The sequence below is a fragment of the Phocoena phocoena genome, chromosome 16 (assembly GCF_963924675.1).
Source record: "Phocoena phocoena chromosome 16, mPhoPho1.1, whole genome shotgun sequence".
Classification (NCBI taxonomy): Eukaryota; Metazoa; Chordata; class Mammalia; order Artiodactyla; family Phocoenidae; genus Phocoena; species Phocoena phocoena.
The window spans coordinates 33835236-33861295 of record NC_089234.1 but is presented as its reverse complement, the minus strand read 5'-3'; the positions used below and the strand labels follow the sequence as shown (position 1 = coordinate 33861295).

Here is a 26060-nt window from a genome sequence, read left to right as displayed (position 1 = left end):
AAAGAGGCTCAGTGCTTGTGGACAGGACCAAAAAGTGTGTCTACTTGGGAGTCTCTGGGGAACTCACTGACCCTGTCTGTCCTCTACGCTCTTACTGGAGAGTTTTCTGAGGGTACTTTGTATGAATGGCCTAATCTTTTAGTTGGTGTCCAGGAGCCTACACTGATTGTCACTTATCTGAGGAGGGTAACTGAGAGAAATCTCAGAAAGAGTTGGGCAGAAGAGGCTCCAAACCAAGTGGAAACATTGCCGCTGCCTTGAAATGAATTTGAATCCAAAATGATTACTTGGAATCACTCTAAGAAACATGTCCAGTATATACTATAGCACATATTTTAAAAAAAAGATTCAGAGCAAACTATTTCCTGATATTATGCTCAGGAATGAGGATGTTTTATAACTCTTACTTAAATATATTTAGTATCACTTACAGAAGAAAAGAACCTCAAACATATAAAAATAAATCAGATTAGGCTTTGTCTTTTGATTAATTTTTTTTTCACTGAACAGGAAAGTACTCATTAACAAAAGTTTTGAGAACAATAAAGTAACTGGAGGTTATTAATACGAAAATGTTGTCAATTGTTCCTCCTGTAGAAATCTCCCTGGACAGCCCACTTCCTGAAAAATGACTCAGCAAAAGCTCCCAAGAAGAGTTGTTCGTGCTTAACACAATTGTTCAGGCCAGCACCGATTTCTTATCTATAAAGTCCCCTTGTGATTGATGATTCATGTTTCTTTTCAATTATGGGCTTTGAATGCAAACTGTTTCTTAATGTAAACAAATGGCTTCAGTATTTAAAGCAAAACATTTCCGTTTGTTTAGTACTATTTCCTATTTTATGCCTGAAACCATATTTTTGAAGGAATTGTTTGGTTTCAAAAGAGGGAAAAGAGATGATTGTTTAGAAGAATGTGTGCAAAGAAGGATGTACTTGCCAAGGGCTGCCTGCCAGACGTACGTAGACTCAGATGGGGCACAAGGTAACCTATCCTCTCATGTCGTGGCCCAAAGAAGTTAGTGTCCTGAATTCTGACAGTAAAGATCCAGGTTTTCCTGTGGGAGAAAAGGGTAGTTTGGTTTTTTTTTTTTGGCAGCTTGGTAATAGGCTTTGCATAATGTCTTCTCAGTTCTGCTGAAGAGATCTGAACTAGATGAATGGAGGATAAAAGACACATAGAACAGTTGCCAGAAATACTAGAAAAAAGAGAGCAAGATATTTAGTGATTTCTGATGACGTTTTACAATTGCCAATGTAAAAAATAAAATTAAAACCTAGAAGGGCCTGAGCCAGTTTCAATGAACCCCGTGACCAAAGTTGACCACTAGGTAGCGCCATAATCTAGCTCTGTGACAATAGGACTGACGCTGTTGATTATCGCCAGGATGAACATGTTTAAGATTTATACTTGGAAAAAGATCAACAAGGGCGCCCTAAAAATTTTCCATCAGAACACCCTAGCATAGCAAACGTAAGAGGTATAAGTTTCAAGTATTTACTTGGGGAAGCTATTTCTACCAGAGCAATTATGTTTATTGAGAACTCAGAAAAACAGTGAGTGGAAGAGATTTTACCTTCCCCTTCTCTTAATGAAACCCCAGATTTGCACGAAGATAAGGAAAAGCAATAATCACAATTAATTAAAACAATTAATTCAGAATTTCCTCGGCAAAATAGAAAAATGTCAATTTAATTAAGCAGTAAACACTACTCACGGTTGTTTTGGAGTCGTATTGTCTTCATCATTCCCACTGAAGTCTTCCATTCATTCAGAACATGCCCACCATGCATCACGCTAGATGCTTGCGATATAAAGAAGCATAAGGCACATTCCTTGCTTTTGTGTAGCTCACAGTCCAGTAAGGTAGATGAATATCTAAACAGAAAAACAGTAATACAAAGGGGTAAGAGCTTTGATAGACATGTTTGAGAGGTAGGGGGGATAGTAGCAAATCATTCTACACAGCCAGGCATTTGAACAAGGCCTTGAAAAATAAGTAAGAGTAACAGTCGACACTGATGTCCATGTGCCAAACACTGTCCAGAGTGCTCTACCTAATAAATGTTCAAAAGTCATGTAATCTTCACAGTGACCATATGAGGTAGGTGATACTGTTATTATCTCCATGTTCCATACAAGAAAACAAGTTTTGGGAGGGTACTCTAGATAAAGGAAGTAGCATGTATAAAGTTTCCAAGGTGTACAGAACCATGGCATGTTCCTGGGAGCAGAAGCTCAGATAACAGTAATGATATTCAGGGAAACACCATGTCCTCTATGAGTTTATAAACAGAAAAATGTGGTGAGTTGTATCAGAAGTTAGAACAGGGGCTTCTCTGGTGGTCCAGTGGTTAAGACGCTGCGCTTCCACTGCAGGGGGGCAGATTCAATCCCTGGTGGGGGAACCAAGATCCCACATGCTGTGCAGTGTGGCCAATAAAAAAGAAGGAAAGAAATTTAGAACAGATTTAAAAAAAATTTTTTTTAATTACCTAAAAATTTTATTCTTAGGAATTCTCTGGTGGTCTAGTGGTTAGGACTCCACGCTCTCACTGCTGAGGGCTCAGGTTCAATCCCTGGTCAGGGAACTAAAATCCCACAAGCCCCGCAGCACAGCCAGAAAAAAAAAAAAAAGTATTCTTTAAAGAACAGTAGGAAAAAACAAAAAAAAAGAACGGTAGGAATATAGTTTATTGAGAAAACACTGATTCATTAAAAGACCAAAATGCTTTCTGTAATGAAATTTTACATCCTGAATTTTGAAGATGATAGGAAAAATATATAGAATGGCCCTCTGGAAGCACAATTTTGGATACCAGAGATTCTTTTGAAAAAACTAACTTTCAAATAACTAACCATATTACTGAGAGTCTCCTGAAAATAAAAATGCTAAAGTTTTAAAATTAATTGAGTGTCTTGAAAGATTTCCTAATGTTGAAATAATAATGCTAATATAACTAAAACAACTTTTAACTATTTTATTTTAGATAGCCTTTGTAAGACAAACTGTGATATCACAATTAAATATTTATTGGTTGCCTATTACTTACAAAGCACTGTGCTGCTGCCTCAAGGTTATTTATTGAAAAAATATTTATTGAACACCTCACTAGTGCCAGCCATCCTGTTAGTTGCTGTGGGTATAGTAACAGTAGCAGCAAACAACAACAAGGGAACAATCTTTGTTTACTTCTCCATCTCCACACCTGTCTCCAGCAAGCAACCCTTGTTTACCACCCTGGCCTCACTCAATTCCCTGGCCATGCCCTCTCTCTACATCAGAAGTCCGTGTTCCCACCAACTGCTTTGCATATGAATGGGCTGTGAGTCCCCTCACCGCCCTAGAATATCCAAATAGTACCCATTCTTCAATTTTCAGTACCAATGTCCCTCCTACATGGCTATTTTTGTTCTCTCCTGAGCTTTCCCTTTCTTTTTTTTAAAAACCATCTTAACCATTTTAAAGTGTTCGGTTCAGTAGTGTTAAGTATATTCCCATTGTTGTGTATCAAGATCTCCAGAAATCTTTCATCTTGCAAAATTGAAATTCTATACCCACTAAACAACAACTCCCCGTTTCCCACTCCTCCCATCGCCTGGCAACCACCATTCTATTTTCTGTTGCTATGAATTTTGACTATTTTAGACACCTCATATAAGTGGAATCATATAGTATTTGTCTTTTTGTGATTGGCTTATTTCACTTAGTATAATGTCCTCCAGATTCACCCATGTTGGAGCATGTGACAGGATATCCTTCCTTTTTAAGACTGAATAATATTCCACTGTATGTTTGTGCTATATTTTGTTTATCCATTCATCTTTCAGTGGACACTTGGGTTGCCCTTCCTGGCATTTTTATTCCTTCTTCTTTTCTAGTACTCATCTCTTGCCTTCATATAATATAATTATTCAGGTATTTGTTTTTCTCCTTTCTCATCTGTACGTTTTCTCATTTATTCATTCATCATTCATTCAACAAACACTACTGAGTTTTCCCTCTTTGCCAGGCACAGTTCTAGGCTCTGGAGATACCTCAGTGAACAAAACAGAAAAAAATTCCCTGTCTTCATTAATCTTCCTTTTTAAGAGGAGGGACAGGTAATAAAACAGGTGAAGTGTATGGTATGTTCAAAGATGATAAATATTGAGAGATAAAAATAAAGCAGAGGGGGACTTCCTTGGTGGTCCAGTGGTTAAGACTCCGTGCTTCCACTGCAGGGGGCACGGGTTGGATCCCTGAGTTGGGGAACTAAGATCCCACATACCATGGGGCGTGGCCAGAAAATAACAACAACAACAAAAATAAATAAATAAATACATTGGAGGAAGTAGTGGGGATAGAGAGTTCTGGATCAAAGTTAAAATGTTGGATTTTGTTTCCAGTGAAGGCCTCACTGGGGTGGTGACTTTTGAATAAAGGTCTGAAGGAAGTGAAGGAGTGAGCCAAGTGAATATCAGAAGGAGAGCACAGAATACAATTGAATTTTAGCCTTCTTTGCACTGAACTCTGTACTGTTATTAGCACAGCCTAAAATTGCACTAGACTTTTAGCAGTTGGATTACATGATTGACTTATACGTTTATGAAGATAATAATAATCAGCCTCATAGGAAGTTGTGTGGATTAAATGAATTAATATTTGTAAAATGCTTAGAACAATGTCTGGCATATGTTAATTGCTATGTAGATGTTTGTTAAAAAATATGTTTATTATTTCTGATTGAGATAAATTTCTTTGCTTACCAAAGATGCTAGTCATGGTGGGGTAGAGTTAGAGGAAAAAAAAGTCAGAATAGCACAGCGGAGGAACACTGGACTATATGTCAGGAGGTTTACAGTCTTTTCTGTGTTCTGTTACCAACACATAAAAATCTTAGGCAATTAAAAAAAAAATCTCCTTGACCTTCAATTTTAGAGCTTGAAGGTGATCCTTCCATTTAAAAATACTATGGTTTTAGAGAAGTTGTGTGTGTATGTACATGCTTGAATGTGTGTGCATGTGTAACAAAGTGATTTTTTGGGTGAGAATGACAAGGGGGTTAGGAACGACAAGTACCTGATGTCTCTGAAGATTAAAACAGAAGACAGAGAGGAAGAAAGGAAGAGGTGGAGAGATGCTGAAAAAGATGGTTCCCTGTGCCAGCTACCAGAGACAAGTCTGGCCTAGGAGAGCTCAGTTGCTGGCCAGAGAAGATACCAGGTAGGGGAAGGTAGGCCAGAGAAACACAAGTCACCATTGTGGGGGTTAGAAGCTCACACGTTGAGTCCTATGGGGGAGGAAGTGGAAAACTCCTGTGCACATATATTATACCTGGGCAGTGTTATACTGGGTTTGTAATCTTCATTCTGCCTTTCTGAAATCTTGGACCTTGTCATTCCTTAACGTTTTAAAATTTTGTTAGCACTTTCAGTTGTGGCCCAATAGACCCTCAAGTACTAGTTAGTCAGCACGTCAACTTCCTAGATACTTATTATATTTATTTAATACAATCATGTATTCTGCAAATGTCAGTTTTTCTTCCTTCTTACCAACCTTTATATCTTTTATTTCTTTATCTTGCCTCATTGCATTGGCTAGGACTTCCAGGTCAATTTCAAATAGAGTTAAGGTTTGTTTTTTCCCTGAACTGAGGAGGCCAACGTTTAACATTTTGTCACCAAGTAAGATGTTAACGAGGTTTCTTTTGTGTTGTTTTGTTTTATTTGTTTGTTTGGATAGACTCCTTTTATTATACTAAGAAATTCTCTTTTATTCCTAGGTAACAGTTTTTTAAATTTCCTGGACCCATCAAAAGATATATAGGTGTGAGAATTACCTATAAAGTTGAGGAAACTACCTCTACAGGAAGGTATGCTGTAGGTGTGGAAGGGTGGAACCAAGCCTCTTAACAGAACTAAACACCAGGTGAGAATTGTCAGGCTAGTCCACCTCTTTTGGTATCCTTCTACCTTCTAGCCACCCCTGCCTTGCCCCCAGGCTCCCAGTTGTTTCCTAGAGACTGCAAATTGCAGAAGGGGCACCTGTGCCAATGAAACCCATGAGCATAATGTTTCCCATTGGTGGTTCCAGTATAGAGTAAGGAGGCTGGGATTCCAGTTTTGGTGAGGGAGGAATGCAAAAACCCAACCAGGTTTTATTTGAATAATAAACTTACTTTTTCTAAAGGGTCAGTTTCTAGTTCTAGAGGGTTCCTAGCAGATTAATAGAACAAAGGCTTAGTTACAGAGCAGGAAAATAATGCCTAGAAAGGGACCCAGGACCAGGGCCATAACAACACCACACATAGCCTGATGATGTGTCCCAGAGATCTGCTTAGGGCAGGATTTCCCAATCTCAGCACCACTGGCATTTGGGGCTAGTTAATTCTTTGTTGTGGGGGATTGTGCTGTGCATTCTGCATCATTTAGCAGCACCTCTGGCCTCTGCCCACTGGATGTCAGTAGCACCCACCTCCAGCTGAGACAATCAAAAATGTCTCCAGGCATTGCCCTAGGGGTGGGAGGAGACAAGATCACCCATTGGGAACCACTGGCCTAGAGCTGCTTAATCATCCCCTGTCAGTGGTCAGGCTTGATCCCAGAAAGTAGTACACTATAAAAGAGTTTGAGCTGCAGCTGGGAGGCGAGGTTAAGGGTTGAGACTGGGAACATTCCAGTCTTACTCCCCATTCTCTTTTATGGGCATCTTGGAATATGGCTGTTTAAAATTTTTCCATTACCTCCTTTTCTTTTCCTTATTTGGTGAATTTGTTGTCAGCGCTATGGGATAGGGGAGGTTGTTTTTCTGTTACTTTTGGGAGGAGAGCCTCTCCTGTTCATTCAATCTGTGCTGACTTCCGGCAGGAAATGGCACTCAAGGAAAGTTTTTTTTTTTTTTTTCTTTTTTTGCGGTACGCGGGCCTCTCACTGTTGTGGCCTCTGCCGTTGCGGAGCACAGGCTCTGGACGCGCAGGCTCAGCGGCCATGGCTCACGGGCCCAGCCGCTCCGCGGCATGTGGGATCTTCCCGGACCGGGGCACGAACCCGTGTCCCTTGCATCGGCAGGCGGACTCTCAACCACTGCACCACCAGGGAAACCCTCAAGGAAAGTTTTGCATAAAAGGAAGATGCTGGTTTAGTCAGTGGAAACAGGAAGTTGTAGCCTGTCTTACACGGCTTAGAAGAAAGTAAGAAGCAGAGAGAAAATTCACTTAACAGAAGTGGGAGGAGACGGGGTGGGAGTAGAGGAGGTATGGGGAGAGCTAAGGGGTGGAGGGAGGCAATCAAGCAACAGGATGGAAAACTTTGAGTCTCCTGGTGGAGCTGGCTGTACAGGAAGAGGATAACAGCGCTGTGTAGTAGGAACAGGTTAGGGCAGAACTATGAGTCAAAGCTATTGTGGTTCATTAATTATACTACTTTATAGCATTATACTGTTCTAAAAATACTCTATTTAAATGAACACAGTTTTATCACTCTATGTATTAAAAGCATATGCCTACATTATAAAATCCCCTTGAATAAAGAGAGAAAGAGAAAGCAAATGTAACAAAATGTTAACAATTGATGAATCAGATGAAGGTTATGTGACTGTTCTTGTAATTCTTCTGTAAGTATGAAATTTTTTTTTTTTTTTTTTTTTTTTTTGGCGGTACGCGGGCCTCTCACTGTTGTGGCCTCTCCCGTTGCAGAGCACAGGCTCCGGACGCGCAGGCTCAGCGGCCATGGCTCAAGGGCCCAGCCGCTCCACGACATGTGGGATCTCCCCCGACCGGGGCACGAACCCGTGATCCCTGCATCAGCAGGCGGACTCTCAACCACTGTGCCACCAGGGAAGCCCAGTATGAAAATTTTAAAAATAAAAATTTGGGGTATGTGGGGAGAAAAATCAATTTTTAAACTATGTTATATTTAAGGCTCGGTGGGTCATCACAGATATATGTTCATGTGTATGTGGCATTACCTATGAAGTTGTTCTCTACTATATAATAAAGTGATGACCAATACTCTCTTATGACCAGACTGATTTCCCATCATGAATTTATGTATTCTCATAGTCTGATAAATTCAATCTGGAAGTCTCATATTTTTGCATCATTTGGACCAACACTTGGGCATAAGGCAGAAGTAACTCTTAGCTTGTAGCTTTGCTGTCAATCATTTATTCATTCAATAAGCATTTCTTGAGCACCTACTGTTACACAGGACCGTGTGTTGTGTTACAGGGAATACAAATACAAATCAAATAGACATTCTGCTCTTAAATAATCTGATAATTTGGTATAAATTTAAAACCCTGCACATAAATGACTTTAATACAAGATAGAAAATTACTGTTTTGTGTCAGGTCTTGGAGAAGGGGAAATGGTGTTAGACATATTCCTAATGCATTTCTTCCATTCTGCCATGGAGGAAAACTAGGGCTAAGAGTTGAGCCTATTGGTGGAATTGATGTGAAGAATGCTGCATTGGTTTGCTATTGCTGCGTATAATCCATTACTCAGTGGCTGCGAAGCACCATCATTCATTATTGCTCCTGTGTCTGTGGGTATTTGGGGCATGGCTGATCTGGCTGGGGCTAGGGTGAGCAGCTCTGCATCAGAATGCTGCAGCTGGTTGGGAAAATAAGCTTCTCCCTGCAGTTTTGTGGATCAGTCGGGATGACTCTGCTTCATACATCTCTCATCCTCCTTGGACCAGCAAGCTAGCCAGGGCATGTTTTTCTCAGGTGATGGCAGAGGTGCAGGAGGGCAAAGAGAAGTATGTGAGGCCTTACAAAGCCCAGGCTTGGAGCTCACATACTGTCACTTCAGCTCACATATCATTGGCCAGCAGAACTCATGGGCTAAGCCCAAAGTCCTGGGGCATGGAGGGACAATCGGTGAGGTACTGGCAAGGGTATGGATGCAGGGAAAAGTGAAAAGTGGATGCAATTTATGACATATGCCTTGTGGTTACATGAATAGTACATTTTGAGGAGAAAGAACTTCAACTTCTTTTTGGAGCATTATTAACAAATCTGATAAAAACTTTAAAAAAGTAGATTCATATGGAAGAATGTCACTGCTCATCCCTTTATTTTTTATTTTCTTTGGCTGCGAGGCATGTGAGATGCGGGATCTTAGTTCCCCGACCAGGGATGGATCCCATGCCCCCTGCAGTGGAAGCATGGAGTCCTAACCACTAGATCACCAGGGAAGTCCCTACTTATCCCTTAAATAACCACTTTCTTGTACTGGGCAAGAAAGCATGAGAATTGAGGAAGATCTAGTACAAATGGTAATGGGAAATATGTACCCATTTAATTTTTTAGGCCTGCTTGGGGCTGGCTGTCGGCCACCTTTTTCCTTGATATTTTAGGCCTCTAGTTCTTGCACACTTTCTTCCTCTCAGTGGCAACCAGGCCCCTTAACGTCCTGGCACCTTCATGCTTTCGCCCTCCCCATCAAAATCTATCCTGCAGAAAGGGTCTAGCAAACTCACTCACAGTAAGGCATAAATGACTGATAAGGATTGAAATTTACTTCCAGGAGCATTTGTATTTGAACAGGAGACAAAAAAAGGAATGGCTCTATAATGGTGGAACTTCAGACAGCAGTGAGTAGTGTGGAGAAGTGAAACAGATGGGGAACCAAGGTGCTCGCCCAGTGACCTCAAAATTATATCCTATAGGATTGTTATGTTTTTCTCTGATTGTTATATATTTTAGGGCTGTGGGCAAGGGTATAGTTGCAGGAATAACTAGGAGCATAGCTTCAATGGTGTAATTAGCATAAATAACATTATAATATGTGCCCTAACAAGTCGATTGTACTTAATAACTTTTTATAGTATAATTCTTCTAATTCCTACCAAAGTTTGCAGCTTACTGTCTTTGAGAAACAAGTAAATAAATACAGCAGGCATCAGGCAGGAACTTTCTGAACTGTGTCAAGGTTAATAATAAATAAAATGTTATAAGTAGAGACAGGACAGCAACAGCTGTGCAACATTCTTGGAAGCAAGGATTTTGATAGCATGAAGTCAGACAGTGAGCTCAGTTTTTGCTGCTACTCTGGGTGAACACAGAATCCTTGTCATAATTATAAGGAAAACTGCATTTCTCTTATAAATTACAACTGTTTGGCACTTAAAATCTGATGTCTGCGGCTGGAAAATCAGGAGCAATGTTGGTGGAAGACCCAGATCAAACCTATGAGAATGTCCTGGCTGAGATTCAATCTTTTGAGCTGCCCATTGAAGCTACTTTAAGGTAGGGCTCCTTTATATTTTGTTGTTTCTTCTTTAGTGGTCATAAGGTAGTCTTATTCACTTCTTTTTATCCTTTTCTCTAAAACAGAATAAAAACTAAATTTTGAAAAATGGTTACAACTCTGTACATACCTAATCTCAAAATTTTATCCTTAGAGGAATGACAGTAAATAAATAATCCACTTTTTTTTGCATTGTATTTGTTTCATGATTCATCACCACAAGGTTAAAAAATAGAACTGACTTTCAAGTGATCAAAAAGGACCTCATGCCAACTCCAAATAGATTGAGACTCATTTATATGTGAGTGGATGTGAGTTGTAGGAAAAAAACGTAGAATGCTTACTTGTATTGTTGCTGCCCTTGGGTATATAGTGACCTTTCGGATATGTATTTTTTATTTCTATATAAGATTTAAAAATAGCTTCTTTGCTAAGATGGGGATTAATTTGCATATTTCAAGGACAGGATTAAAATGAAAGACCATGTATCTCTGTGTTAAACAGGCAGTTTTAAAATTTTAAGTCTTTTTGACTGTCTGCCTGTACCTGACACTTATCAGTGTGGGAACAGGATGGCAATCACTGAATGTGACAGTGATAGACAATAAATATTTGTTGACTAATATTTGTAGATTCAGTGAAAGGATTTTTTTTTTTTTGCTCTTGTCTTTTCAGTCTCAGAAAGATCCAGGACAAAATGCTTTGAAATCCTACAGTTTAAATCTGAATAAATTTCTCCCAGATGTTTAAATTTGATTTTGCATTAAATAAATTCTGAATCTTTTCAAACGGCCCGGGTAGTGTTGGGGGTATGGGAAGATACTGATATTTATTGGTTGATTCTTGGGCTGTCAATATGTAGGTGCAGTTGAAAAATAATTACAGCTCCATTATAACTGTTCCTCACACCTTCATTTTATCTGAGCATCAAGAACATCCTTGAAGGAGGGCAGGTGACTTTTACCCTATTCAATAGGTAGAAGAAACTAGAGCTTTTCACTGATAGGAAACTTGGTAATTTTTTCCAAATGGAACATACTTTATACCGTACTAGCACCTTCTCAAACTTGTGCATCTCCCTGGTGGCTAGGTCAGAAGTCTAAAGGGAAACATGAGAGGGGGATAAAGGGAGCCTGGATGTGTGTTAAATACTGTGGCCTCTGCTGCTACTGCTGCTTTAGAGCCCTTGGTCTTCACCCCTGGCCCCCTCTACTTCTCTCCTGGTCTCACAACCCTGGCCAACATCTACAGGTTTCACCCATCCTTGGAACTATCAGCTAGTCTTGCTCTGGTACCGGACCTGACTTCCTGCTTTGGTTCTTGTCCTACTCTCCGTTCTGAGGGCAAATATCCCCAGTCTTCCTAAAGAAAAGAATTGGTTTAGATCTGACAGTCAGATCTAAACCAATTTGGTCTTCCTAAAGAAAAGAATTGGTTTAGATCTGACAGTCACAGCACTCTCCCAGCATCACGAGAGTAGACACAGCACAAATATTTTCTCTAGGTGCTGCCTGTCATCACCACCAGTGGACCTGGAATAACCACCGTTAGCTTTGTATTTAGGTTATTTTTTTTTTTGCGGTACACGGGCCTCTCACTATTGTGGCCTCTCCTGTTGCGGAGCACAGGCTCCGGACGTGCAGGCTCAGCGGCCGTGGCTCACGGGCCTAGCTGCTCCGCGGCATGTGGGATCCTCCCGGACTGGGGCACGAACCCGTGTCCCCTGCATCGGCAGGCGGACTCTCAACCACTGTGCCCCCAGGGAAGCCCTGTATTTAGGTTATTGAATGAGGAGTAAGAGCAGTCTTTTCCAGAGGCTACTGTTAAAACACCTCGATGTTATTTTGGAAGATAGACACAGAGCTCCTAACAAGCCTTTAATTGGGACAATATTCACCAAAATTAGTTTTCCTAAACTGTTGCTGTAATCATTGATTAGATGAAGACCTCTTAGGCTAGCATTCGACGCCTTTCTACACATCCCTGTGCATGTCATTGATATTCCAATGTAACCTATTCTGGTTCACTGCTCTTATGGAACCTAATCAGCTCATGTGGCCAAATATGAGGGTTGGAAAATAAAGACAGGACTTCCATTTTGGCCAGACTGGAGTGTTTACTATTTGATAATATGCCCTGAGATTTTCTTCCTTCTCGTGCTCATGGTTCCTTTCCTTTATTATCCTTCACTCTTATTTCTGCCTGCCCAAATCCAGCCCATCTTGCAAGGCACAGCTCAAATGTTCTGATCCATCAACCACAGGTGAGCGTTTCGTCCTTTGAAGCCCCAAAGAATCCAGGGCATTTATTCCGACTCACTTGGATGTGTGTGTGTGTGTGTGTGTGTGTGTGTGTGTGTGTATTTTATACTATAACCATTCTCAGGCTAAAGACTCCTGAGGGCACAACCTGTGTCTTACTTATATCTTAGCGTCCTCTGCAGAAGCTTCTACCATGCCTGGCACACAGTAGCTAGATAAGTATTCGTTGAACTGACTTGTATGAGCTTCTGAACTAATGATGACCTTGCGAGGCAAAAGAAAGAAGGTAGTCCAGAGAGAAAGTCATCATTTCAGGGAAGAAGAGAAGGCTAAAGTATTTGAATAGTTACAAGTTCTAAAGGCAGAGAGGGTGGAAAAGAAGTTTGGCTGGAGGGAGATTGGCCCAAGGGCTGGAATGGACAGTGAGGGGAGGGTCAGGACATTGAGAGGATGGGGCTGGGAATACAGCGGAGAAACATTCTCAGGGAAAGCCCTGCACCTGGGAATTGAGGTAGAGAAAATATCCAAGAATTCTCCTAGTTGTCCTTCCCTGTCACAGAAGAAAGGCATTACTCCTACAGACGTTTTCTGTTGTAAAATCCTAAACTGTTAGCTTCCTCTCCCCGCCCACCTTGTTTTTGAGGTGCCCTGCTCAAGGTCAGTGTTCAGATCAGGGTCAGGTGGGGTTTGTTTCTCTAGCAAGGTGAGCTCAGAGAGCTCAGGAACTCAAAACCCAGAGATGATTTCTGCTAGTGTCCTTTAAGGATGGCTCAACGGCCCTTCTTTAACAGGGTGTGCAAGGCTTCCTGGCACACTTAGCCCCACCATCATCTGAGAGAATGGGTCTCCTCCACCTAGGAGTCATGAGGAGGTTGCTGGGACCGGGACTCATGTTGTCGATGGCCATAGTCTCATTCACCTGCCCGGGCTGCCTTCCGCCTACCTCCTGACTTCATACAAGGCTGCTCCCATCCTGTCTCCTGCCTGACTCTCCCAGTGGGCCCCTTGAGTCAACTCCTTTGGTCTTCTTTCTGTTTTGCTGGAAAAGTGGACAAGAATCAGATGATTCTGAGGTCCTGTGTTTGTTGTCATCTATGTGTGAAATGGGACCACTGCCCAAAGTATTAATTTTAAAGGAGAGATAGTTTTAGGGGAGAGTTGAGACATTATGGTTTTTCCATGGTTTATTTGTGTTGCCAATGAAATACCCAATAAAGACATCTCAGGCAGCTCTAACAATTGAATTGGGGAATAAATTTCCAGGGTGGCAAATTGGAATTTGATGTTAGCCATGCAGACAGTGACTGAATTTCAAAGAAAAGGGAGAAATGTGAAGAAAGGCCTACCGCTAGTGCCTGTGTTGTCCTAGCATGGCTTTGCTTTGGGCGTTCAAAATCACCTGGCTGGCAGATGCTTGGTAGGCTAAAACTCATGAGCAGGTGGGGTCTGGAATTAGTTTTGCTACCCTAATCCTTTTGCCCTGGGCATCACTGTTTTTTTTTTTTTTTTTTTTAATTTATTTTTATTATTTTTTTTTTTTGCGGTACGTGGGCCTCTCACTGTTGTGGCCTCTCCCGTTGCGGAGCACAGGCTCCAGACGCGCAGGCTCAGCGGCCATGGCTCACGGGCCCAGCCGCTCCGCGGCATGTGGGATCTTCCCGGACCGGGGCACGATCCTGTGTCCCCTGCATCGGCAGGTGGACTCTCAACCACTGCGCCACCAGGGAAGCCCGGCATCACTGTTTTTATCATGTCACCACCATATGGTAATTTCCAGTAGATTTTCTCATCCTTACTAGGTTTTCTTATTTTTACTCCAGTTCCTCCAGTTGGCCTAGATATGCCCGACTCCTTGCCAGCTGCTGCCTCTAGGGGGCGTGCCTCTCCCTGGTAGGCTTACCGGCTGTCTGGAGCCATGCTTAAAGAAACTACAGGGACTTCCCTGGCGGTCCAGTGGTGAAGATTCCATGCTTCCACTGCAGGGGGCACGGGTTTGATCCCTGGTCAGGGAACTATGGTCCCACATGCCCCATGGTGCAGCCAAAAAAAGAAAAGAAAAGAAAAGAAACTACAACACTCGTTCCTTATTCAGCCTTATTCAGCATTACCAACTTCCTTGAACAAGGATAGTTAATAGCTTTCAACTAGTAGTATATCAATCCCAGTGCATTGGTAGTGGGTTTCTGAATCCTCATGTTGGGAGTGGTTCTGATAAAATAGCAATGGTAGCTATGGTCTTAGGATTACACAGTAGAGCAGCATCCTTACATTGGTCATACGCACACGAGAACGTCCTGCTGCCGGGCCTCGCTCGTTAGACCTGGGCCCCAATGGATACCCTCTCAGACCTGGATATAGCCTGGGCTCATTACGCCTCTTAGGTTCCTGCAGGTGTGTTGTTAGCCTCTTAGAACAGGTCTTGAAATCATAACATGTCTGAACCAATTTGAATTCAGAAATTACAGTGTGTCTTATTGCTAGAGCTGAGACTGAGATAAAGAGATTGAAGGGCAGTGCAGTGTTAGTGGGAGGAAGAAAAAGAGGACATATCCAAAGAAAGCCCTGCCGAGGGCTGGGAAAAATAGGAGGAAAAGGGAATTGTACGTGATGACGTACCAGAAGAAATTTTTGTAATTGTTTTATGATAACATAATTGTTTTACACTTGTACTCACAGACTCTCTCGGGCTCTTTTCCAAAAGCTGACCATGAAGTTTTAACAGTTTAAGAGCAAACAGGATATTATTATTTCTTTGACTTTAATGTTTTTAAGAATGAAGATAACGTGCTTTTAGGAAAGAACAGAAAACATTAAAACAACAACAACAAAAAACAACCACCTGAACTGTAAACACAGTAAAATCTTAGAACGACATGCTAAGAGATATAACTAGTTAAATTCCGCTGCAGACATTCTAGGACGCTCTTGCTCAGAAATGTAAGGTTTCTATTAAATCTTACTGCATTAAGTATGTTAAGATCAAAGCTCTAGCATTTATTATTTGATTTTGGCCATACTTTCTGAAACTATAAAATGGGAATTATAATAAAACCTACCTCAAATGTATGTGAAGTGTTTAGCACAATGCTGGCCTAGCACATGGTAGATGTTCACTATGTTAGCTAGTTATTATGATGTCTGATTTACATCCAGGATATATCTTCCAGCATAATACAATATACACTTTAGAGTGTTGAAGTAAACAAGCACTCACAACATCTTGAAATTCTGAGCAGGGGGAAAATATTGAGTAATGTAAATTTTATTTTGGTTGCCTAATATTCAGGGGAGAGAGGTATCCCTTTTCCAAATCCTATTTACTAATTCTTATATTTGATGCTAATGTAATATCGTGACCTCATTTAATCTCCAATGGGAGTGGTGTAGTGCGCAGCATGCTGTGGATATAAAATAGAATCCAGGAATAACTGTGGGCCTAATTAGGACTGAGGCCTGCCACGTCTGCAGCACCTCAGGAAAGCCTGGGGTCCCTGATGACAGTGGGCTGTGTAGTTGCCACGTTTGCACTGAACACTTAAATAATACCATTAGCTGCTCGATCTTCAGTGGAACACTAGAGAGAAGTTAAAAAAAACATTTTTTTTTTATGTTGGGAACTAAGTATTCCAAGCAGGGAGACAGTTCTATTTATTTAGTGGTTAAATGAATGGGCTCTGGAGCCAGAAGGACATGTGTTCAAATTTTGCCCCTATACAACTTACTGAAAGAACTACTGAAAGGTTTATATGAATTAGGCATTATGTGTATTTAATGTAGTGGCTCATACATAGCAAATGCTCATTCATTCATTAAGTAAATATTTATGGAGCATCTCCAATGTGGCAGGCAGTGGTGGAGGATGGGCAATGGTCTTGTTGATACAGCAAGATCAAGAGACCTGGAAACTCCCTGCTCACAGGCAGCTGGCATTTTAGTGAAGAGCTAAAAATAAATTAAAAAGTGGTAATAAGTGCTATGAAGGATAACAAATCAGGGTGAAGGATAGGGAGGTCCAGGGACCCTATCTTACAAAAGGGAGGGCCAGGGAGTAAATGTCAGCTATTATTATCCTTATTAACATTTCATTACATTACATTAGTTACATTTCTAAATCCTTTTTTGCTGAGAGAAGAAAAAAAAATAGGACGAGTGAGAAGAGAGGGAGAGAGGGTGAAAGGCAATAAAGAAAAGCTAAGTGGGGAAAGAGTGAGGAATGAAAAGCCAACAATGAGGAGGAAAGAAAGAGGAAAGAGAAGAGAAAATGGTGTCATAAGCTGGCGCTGGGGTGCCATGGGGAGAGGAAGGAGAGAATGGAATTCAGAGAAAATACTGTTGCTCTTTAATTGCTCAGTGGACTTTAAAATGTTTAGCTTTGGGATGAGCAATGTGATGGTGCTTTCAGGACATCGTTCTGAGGGCAGGACTAGTGATACAATTTACAGGACCAATGCAAAATGAAAATGCAGGCCTCCTTGTTCAAAAAATTATTAAGAATTACAAGATGGTGATGGCAGAGCATTAAGCCAAGAGCAGCTTCTTAGGCCCCACATGGATGAGCCAGCTCTGAGAGCTTAGCACAGAACCTGGCACACAGCAGGCGTTCAATAAAAGCAGTTGTTGAATGAAGAGAACCTGGGGCTAATTACTTTTGAACTTCTTTGAGGACTGGCCCATATTTCAGAAAAACTGATTTTATTTGGCTTCAATTTCAGATTTCCTTCTATTGTTCTCCCCTGTGGGATATGGAACAGATTCCTGGACACAGTTTTGCAGCAGGAATCCTCCCAGGCCTGGCTGGGCTTTGTTCACATTCTCTTGCACTTACAGACTATGGCCACCTGGGGTCACTGCACCAACAAGGTAGAAGCTGGAGGAAAGCCGCTGACAAGACAGCCCCAAAGAGTGGCTAAAAGGCACAGGGAAGGGTTAGTTGATAAGAGCCAATATATAAAGGCTGCCTGTACTCTACATTTTGATAAAGTTCTGCAATTATATAACAAAGGCTCTTAAACTCTTTAAGAAACATCTGAATGATATTAGCAAAGTCTTGAGAGGATAAAGATCCGGAAGTCTGCTATAGGGTTCCTAGGAGTAAGAAAGGGAATCTTTCTGTAGAGCTGTACCCTACCTCATGAAACATGCTTTTACAACATTAAGCTTAACATGAGAAGTATTTGCATGTGGATTATTTATTAAACAAATAGTAACTGGGCTGGTAGTAAACCATACAGACATTGTCCCATGCCTAGAAATGGAGACAGACTCGCTGATTGTTTGGCACCATGCTGTGTGTGCCTCCAAGGACAATGAAGAGACCCTTGACTTAAAGCAAGATCCGGAGGGCTCACTAAAGTGGATCCAGAACCAAGGGTCTAACCCAAAGACAGGGCCCTGGTTCCCCAGCCACAACAGGAACAACTTTCAGGCAGTTTCCTTCCATCGAGCATTCAGAAAAAAAAAATGAGGTTCAGGTTCAGAGAACTCTGATACAGAATTAGGCTATTTTGTTAATGGTTAGAAAAAAAGAACAATATTGTGTCCGGTTTTTATTTTTATTTTGCCAAAGAGGAAGCTAAATTCTGGGCTTCCTGATTTAATAACAAATGTTGGATAATCCTCGTCTCCAATGCTCATGCAACATTATACATATATTATCTCCTTTAATCTCCACACCACTTGGTGAGCTAGGGACTATTATTGCTCCCAATTCACACTTGAAGAAACTGAGGCTTAGACAAGTTAAGTCACTCTACCGAGGCCCCACATCTAGTAAGAGATGAATTGGAATTTGAACCCAAACATTTAAATGCCAGACCTGGGCAGCTGCATTCTACAGCCTCCTTCTGACGGAGGGGCTTTCCCAAGATTGTTTATTAGTCTGTAGACAAGCGGCTCAAGGTATAAGTCGTTAATGATTAAGATTTTATCTACAGGTTAAACCCTTACTTTTCTGGTTAGTTTCCTGCCAGACACAGAGCGCGTCTCTTGCTCTGCCAGTCTCCTGCTCTGTCAGTCTTCCTGATATATCTTTTCCCTCCCCGGAGTCCTGATGAGAGATTTTGGGTGGATCTCTGGAAGTCAATATCCACTGCCCCCAAAAGAACTCAACATGCATGTGTAGTCTTCCAGTGTCCTCTACTGCCCCCAACCTCTTCAGACCAGATTGAGTCATTTATTCCTTGGGTCAAATAACATCGGAATAGTCTTCTTATCTGATTTTTTTTATTAACAGGAAAAACAGGAACGGCTTACTAGCTCCATCTTCTCCAACTCACTAGCTGTGTGGCTTTGGACAAGTGACCTAATCTCTCTAAGTCTCAGTTTCTTCAAATTAAATTGGAGATAGCAAAAGTACCCTAGAGGGTGAAATAAGATTTTAGTAAAATTAGTATTAATTTAATTACCAAAAAAAAATGAATTAAATTATTAAAGATTAAATTAGATAATATAAAGGGCTTAGCAAATAGTGCTCAGTAAATAGCTATTATGGTTTTTATTTCGGCCTATAGCTGAAATTCTTCGTTTTGGAGCCTTTTAGAAATGTAGCACTTTAGGCCTTTTTTCACATAAATGTGTTTGTTATAGCTACGTCCGTAATTAAAATTTACATAGTTAGCTATTGAGGACATTTAGCTTTAAATTCTTAGCCAAAACTTCAGGTACTAACGGAACTGTCAGAAGCCACAGAGGGAACCAGCAACAGCTGTTTCAGAAGGAGAAGTGGTATATGGACTTCCTTCCATCTTGACTTGAGGGGAAGATACTGCCACTTAGCGTTGAGGTAATCTCTATGGGCAGGTGTTGAAACAGGCCAGGAGTGAGGAGTATGTAAGCAGGGCTGGCTTCCCAGGGCACGGGTATTTGGAGCTGGGTTTAGATAGATGGCACCAGGGTTGGAGAAGAGAAGGGGAAAGGTCTGGGTAATGAACACTCCAGAAAGGAATGCCCCCCAAGTATGGGGCATTGCCAAATAAGAAGCTGGCTTGTGCCATATGTCTCCTCACCTTGCTTTACTCTTCAGAACAGTGAATTCTGGTCCTGCTCATCGTCTGAGCTAAGATAGCCTGCCATTTCCTGCAGAGAGAACTGGCTTTCTGTTCACTTTGTAGGACAGGAAAAATTTGTTCTCGGATCTTATGCTTTGGTTTCAGGTTCAGTTTTCAAAAGACTTATTTTCCCCTCTCAAGAGCTGAACCTGCATTTCAGATGTGCTAACACCAGGTGGTGGTGCCTCAGCCATTGAGGACACAGTCTGCTAAGAAAAAAATTCAGTTTTTTACTACTCAGTGAAAAACAGTGGTATGAAGGGCCAAAACACTAGGGTCTAGGTACAGGTATTTGGCTCCATCCAAGGATAAAATTTTAAATAACCAGAGGAATGGATGAAGTTTATATCCTCTGACAAAAGTCCATAAATATCATTTCTTGCATTGAAGCTCCTGATAAAAGTGAACATCAGGGAGTTTGAGGTAACGTTTTATTTGTGCTGCAGATTTCTATTAAGGCAACTGAATACACAATATTATAAGATGTTATATTTAATGTCAACATATAAAGAGCAAGTTTGAAGAAACTTTTTACAATTTGATATTGTTTTAATTCCTAATTGTTACCAATAATGGATTAATTAAACTCCTACCTACTCAGACCTGTTTGGAATGCTCCTTTCTAACTCATCCTGAACTCTTTCCAATGGCTTCAGAACTTCAGCATTGTCTGGTTTGAAGACCTTCCAACTTTCTCTCAGCCATGTGGAGGACTCTATGAGGAACTATAAAAAATTGCAAAAAAAAAAAGTCATCTCTGAACTTAAGGACCTTAACATGGTATGAAAATGCTGGTGGACTTGGGAAGGGATTTCTTTTTTTTTTTCTGTATATTTTCACAGCTTGTGGAAGTGAGATTACCCAGAGAAGATCTGGATTCTCTTGTACCATCAAGACAGTGGAAACAAGCTTGTGATAGGGTTTCTTGGTAGAATAAATATTTGGATGTAGCAGAGCTTCCTTAGTCTTCCAAGCCAGTGTGCACTGAGGTCAGCTGTGTTTCGGTTCCCTGGGGGTCAACTGTACAGAACAAACAAAATTCAAATTATAAAAAGGAACTAATCAAAACAAGTGCAAACTCTTAAAACAGTTGTTGGTGGAATGGATATATGTGCTACACTGAATCTAGTGTCAGTGGAGAATGTTGTGATTCATTAGGGAAATCTTTATGAAGGAGGTAAATCTGAGTTGAAGTTTCCAAGGAGGGCAGAAATTTCACATTAATAGGAAGGAGGACATTTATATATGTTAGTAATGTTTATCGGGCCCTTACTAAGTGTGGCAGACAGAATAATGGTTCCCCCACAATGTTCATGTCCTAATCCCTGGGATCTGCAAATATATTACCTCACATGACAAAGGGGATATTGCAGATGTGATTAACGTTAAGACCTTGAGATAGAAGATTATCCAGAATTACGGGGTTGCGTCAAACCTAATGTCATGGGTCCTTAAAAGCAGAGAATCTTTTCTGGCCTAGGTCAGAGTCAAAGGGAGATGTGACTACAGAAGAATGGTCAGTCAGAGAGATGCAATATTGCTGGCTTGAAAGACTGAGGAAGGGGGCCATGGGCCAAGGAATGTGGAAGGCCTCTAGAAGCTGAAATAGGTAAGGAAATGAATTCTACCCTAGAGCCTCTGGAAAGGGCACAGTTGTGCTGACACCTTGATTTTAGCCCAGTGAGACCCGTATTAGACATCTAGCCTACAGAACTATAACATAATAAATTTGAGTTGTTTTAAGCTAAGTTTGTGATAATTTGTTCCAGCAATAATAGAAAGCTAACACAACATGGGACAGCAAAATGAAGTAGACAGTACTATTATGGTCATTTACAGATGGGGAAACTGAATTATAAAGGGACTAGGTTCTTGCACAATGTCACCCAGCTGTGGAGTGAAGGACCAGGGAATTAACTTGAAGACACCAGTCTTCAGAGCTCATGCTCTTAATTATTATGCAGTATCATCTCCCAGGATTTTTGTGTGAGGAGGATGGAAGTAGTAAAAGCTTCTAGAAAAAGCTCACTGAAGGAGTGAGTTACACAGCTGTATAGTAAAGAGCTTGGTTGACTCAAAGGGACATTCAGAGCCCTGGATTAATGGAGACCAGAAAATATTTGTCCCTCAGGGGTAGGTATGTACGCTCTTCCTGATTAACCTTCTCAGTTGGTGCTTTGACCATGACAAACTGCTTTACTCAGCGTCCCACAAACACTTCACTAAACAGAACTCTTCTACACTAGTACCTTTGCCCAAGCCACCTGCCTTTCTTTCTCATCTCGCTGATGCCCACTGCTCTCAAGAGCTTCCACGCCTTATCCCAGCCACAGCAACTTGGGGGCACTTGGGTTCTAGGACTTTGGCATGAAATCACACATTGCACTTTTATCTTTGCCATAAGGTGTCAAAGTTTTACGTCATTTACTTTTTCTGGCGCTTATAATTTATTTCCAAGTTGACTGGCCTCTGTGGACTTCCCGCGGGCAGGGACAGGAATCCATTCTGAGCAGTCGCCAGCTGGGATCTTCCTGGCTCATTCCTAAAATAAATCTTACTCCCACACACCATTTTGCTTTTCTTGAGTACACGGTTTCCTTTCTCTGACTCTCCACCACCCAGAGTAGTACATCAGGCCTCCCTGTTAAACGTTCCCGTAGCTTTTATTACAGATTGTCGACCTCCCTCATTACTAAAGTATCCCCAGCGCGTAGCAGAGGGTCGGGCACACAGAATACAGGGATCTATGTTAAAACCCAGCCAGTTAATAGACAGCAACTAGGGACAAGTGCCGAGCGAGAGCCGGAGGTGATGCGTCTCCACTCCCCGCCGCCCCCGGCAGTACCTTGGCCTCCCCCCAGGTGTGGAGACCCGACACCTGGTCGCGGGCCCGCGCGCTGCCTCCCACGCCACCCGCGCGCCCCTGTGCTGCCCGCCCCACCCCGCCCGCCCCCGCCCCTTTCCCCGCCCCCTCGCGCTCGCGCCACAGTCTGCTCGCCCCCGCGGTTCTCGCGGCGCCGCGCCTCGCTGGCTTCTCAGCTTCCAGCCAAGATGGCGGAGAGCGGCGAAGGTCTGGGCACCGTTCCGGAGCACGAGCGGATCTTGCAGGAGATCCAGAGCACCGACACCGCCTGCGTGGGGCCCACCCTCCGGTAAAGCTCTCATCCTCCCGGGGTGTCGGGCTGCCCCCTCCGGCCGCTCGTCGGGAGCCGGGCGGGTCGTCCGCCGCCGGTGGCGCGCGGAGCGGCCAGACAGGTGGTGCGCGAGGGGGCGGGCGGGCAGGTGGGGGCGCTTCAGGGTGGCTGGCCGGGACCTGAGCCGGGACCGGGGCGGGACGGCACGGGAGGCTACACCTGTCGGCGCGGCCCGCCTCAGCCGCGGGAGCTGTCACAGCGCAGCTGGAGGGTGTGGCTGCCAAGGCGCCTCTGACCCCGGGAGCCGCGGCGCCGCCCCGCCTTCGCAGTCCAGTCCCGGCCCTGGCCTGGGGTCTCGAGGACGCGCCTGGGGCTTCCTGGCTCTCGGATCGTGCAGGGGCCGAGGGCGGCTTGGCTGCGGACGTGGCGGAGGCGCAGGTTAAGTGCCGACAGCCGGCGTGACCGAGGTACCGACGGTCGCGCAGGTGGAAACCCTGGCGAGCTGGGCTGCCGAGGGCGTGGGAGAATTGAAATTGAGCGGGAGACGCCGGCACCATTATCGCCCCTCCCGCGCGGCCAGAGTGGGCGAGGAGGGAGCGTGGGCTGGAGGGGAGGAGCTGACGCTCGGGAACGCGCTGATGTGACCGTGCGCTCGCTCGGCAAGCCTGGGGAGCTTTTACTTATTTACGAACGTTTCATTAATTTTGCATGCATTTCGCAGTTTATTTTAAAAAGAATCTCCACCCTTTAAAAATAGTACAAGAACAATGAATATTCCAGACTGAATACCTGCTGCCCTAATAGAATGTTAGCCGGGTACTGTAGTGATCCATTAGAGCGTTAGGCACTTTCTTCAAGGATGAGTGCCTTTTAAACATAAGGTTTCATTTTTCGCTGTGATGATAATGAAATTATTATTCACTTAGGGAACTTGGGACTCATTGGCCTTTAATCATTATTATTTCTTCAGGATACATTCCTAGAAATGGAGCGCTGGATATTTTGTGGACTGAGGATGTAGTATAAAGTGAAGCCAGTTCAAGTTATGATGTGAATCCACCTTGCTCTGATAATCCGGAGACCTGGGTTCTTGGTTTACCCTAGTCTAACCACTGATGAAGTGTGAGGTCATGGGCAACAATCGTTTAACTTCTCTGGACCTTGATTCTTTATTTGTAGACAGGGGAGGGGTAGGTGTTTAGATGCCCAGGAAGCTCAGGACCTTAGGGACCTTGCCTATTCGTTTACTGCTGTATGCCTAACACGGAGCATGTGGTAGGCATCTGATATATTTTTGTCAAATGAAGTTCCATTTATGATATAAGAATAATTAGTGCATTTTCTTAATTTTTCAATGTAATTCTTTTCATAAAACTCTGCATTTGGTAATGAAAGTAGAAATCATAGACTAAAAGGAAGCTTTGTTTTCCTCACTGCGTGGTGAAACTGAAAGAGTACAGTATGTGGTATAGTTATCAGAACAGTCCATTTTTGAAAATAGTATCGGTTATGAAGGAGATGCTTCTTCTTGAGAAAATGTGCTAGGCAGTATCCTTGATAGCAGATGAAATTGACTTAGAAGAAAAATTTGAAATACAGTTGGCTCTTGAACAATATGGATTTAAACTGTCGATCCACTTATACCTGGAATTTTTTAAATAGCAAATACCGTGGTACTACACGATCCACAGTTGGTTGAATCCGAGGATGTGGAACCTGGGATATGGAGGAAACCAGTGTATGGACAGCTGACTATAGGTTATATGTGGATTTTTCACTGCATGAAGGGTCCGAGGCCCTAACCCCTCATTGTTCAACAGTCAACTGTATATTGAGAGATTCTCGTGACACAAATAGAATATATGTATTCATGGTGTTATCATTCTGTTCTGTTTTGCTGGACATTTTTGTAACCTGCTCACTTTGTTGAAACCCACAGTCTTCTTTTTAGCGAACTACGTTGACTCATACTTATCCTATATATACACTTGTCATCTCTCATTTATAAGCAGACTCTTTGCACACACATGTAGAAGGCACTATTAGTAGTCTTTTCACTTGAACAATTTAAGCTACTGTTATCTTTTCCCAAGGTTTCACTGAGTGACATGCTAATACTAAATTAAAAAAAAACTTTCATTATGGGAAAATTTAAGTGTTTTAAAAAGTAGAAAAGTCTAATGGACCACATGAATTTATCGTCTAGCTTCATTTCAACCCCTGGCCAGTCTCATTTGATCTCTTCCCATTTCCACTCTTCCTCACCCTGGGTTATTTTGAAGCTAATCCCAGACAGCAGTTCATCCATAAATATTTCAGCATTAAGATTAATTTTTGTTGTTATTTCTCAATTAAGTTTTAGCTGGCATGTAGGCTTATGTTGTTATAGTTATTATTAATATTATTTTTCTTAGTGGCAGACTTTTTTTCAGCCTGACCTTTTCCTGACTCCCTTTTTTTTTTTTAATTTTTAAAATTTATTATTTATTTTATTTATTTATTTTTGGCTGCATTGCGGGCTTAGTTGCTCTGTGGCATGTGGGATCTTCCCGGACCAGGGCTTGAACCCGTGTCCCCTGCATTGGCAGGCGGATTCCCAACCACTGCGCCACCAGGGAAGCCCCCTGACTCACTTTTTATCAGATCAGTCTTCTTGGCGGAAGCCAGATGATTAAATGAGAAGCATATTATACACTTTTCACAGGGCCTGGCGTATGATGTGGTTCTTTGGCCACAATGGAATTAAATTAGAAGTCAGTAGAAAAGTATCTGGAAAATTCCCAAATATTTGAACACTGAAAAACGCACATCTAGATAACCCATGGATGAAAGAAGAAATGGAAAGAGAAATTAGAAAGTATTTTGAACGAATAAAATGAAAACACAACATATCAAAATTTGTGGGCTACAGCTAAATCTATAATTAGAGAGAAATACACTAAACACCTCTACTGGAAAAGAATGGTTTAAAATAATGGCCTCATCTTCTAAGTTAAGAAACTAGAAAAAAAAGAGCAAATGAAATCCAAAAGAGCCAAAGAAAGATGATAATGATCAGAGTGGACATCAGTGAAATAGGAAATAGAAAAACAGTTGAGAAAATCAGTGAAACTGAAACCTGGTTCTTTGAGATCACTAAAATTGATAAACTTCAATTTTTGAGGTCAACATTAACCTGATACCAAAACTAAACAAAGACATTTCTAGAAAAGGAAACTATACACCAGTATTATTAATACACACACTAAAACACTTTAAACAGAATTTTAGCAAATTAAATCCACAATATATAAAAATAATAAATGGGATTTATTTCAAGAATGCATGCTGGTTAACACTTGAAAAACCAACTGACGTAATTCATATTAAACTAAAAAAAAT

The 26060-nt window shown here is 42.0% G+C and overlaps 1 protein-coding gene across 3 annotated transcripts in view; it reads left to right on the top strand.

Annotated features, from left to right (window-relative positions):
• The first annotated feature begins 10151 nt into the window (after nt 1–10151).
• The window catches only part of EXOC6 (exocyst complex component 6), a 208813-nt gene continuing 192904 nt past the window's right edge, over nt 10152–26060 (top strand). The window contains exon 1 of one of the 3 annotated variants that reach the window (XM_065894606.1): nt 10152–10237. In XM_065894606.1, coding sequence (XP_065750678.1) covers nt 10152–10237 — 86 coding nt within the window. Of the gene's footprint in view, nt 10238–22585; nt 22698–26060 lie in introns of those variants that run through there. The other 2 variants (XM_065894605.1, XM_065894607.1) reach the window with 2 other exon arrangements.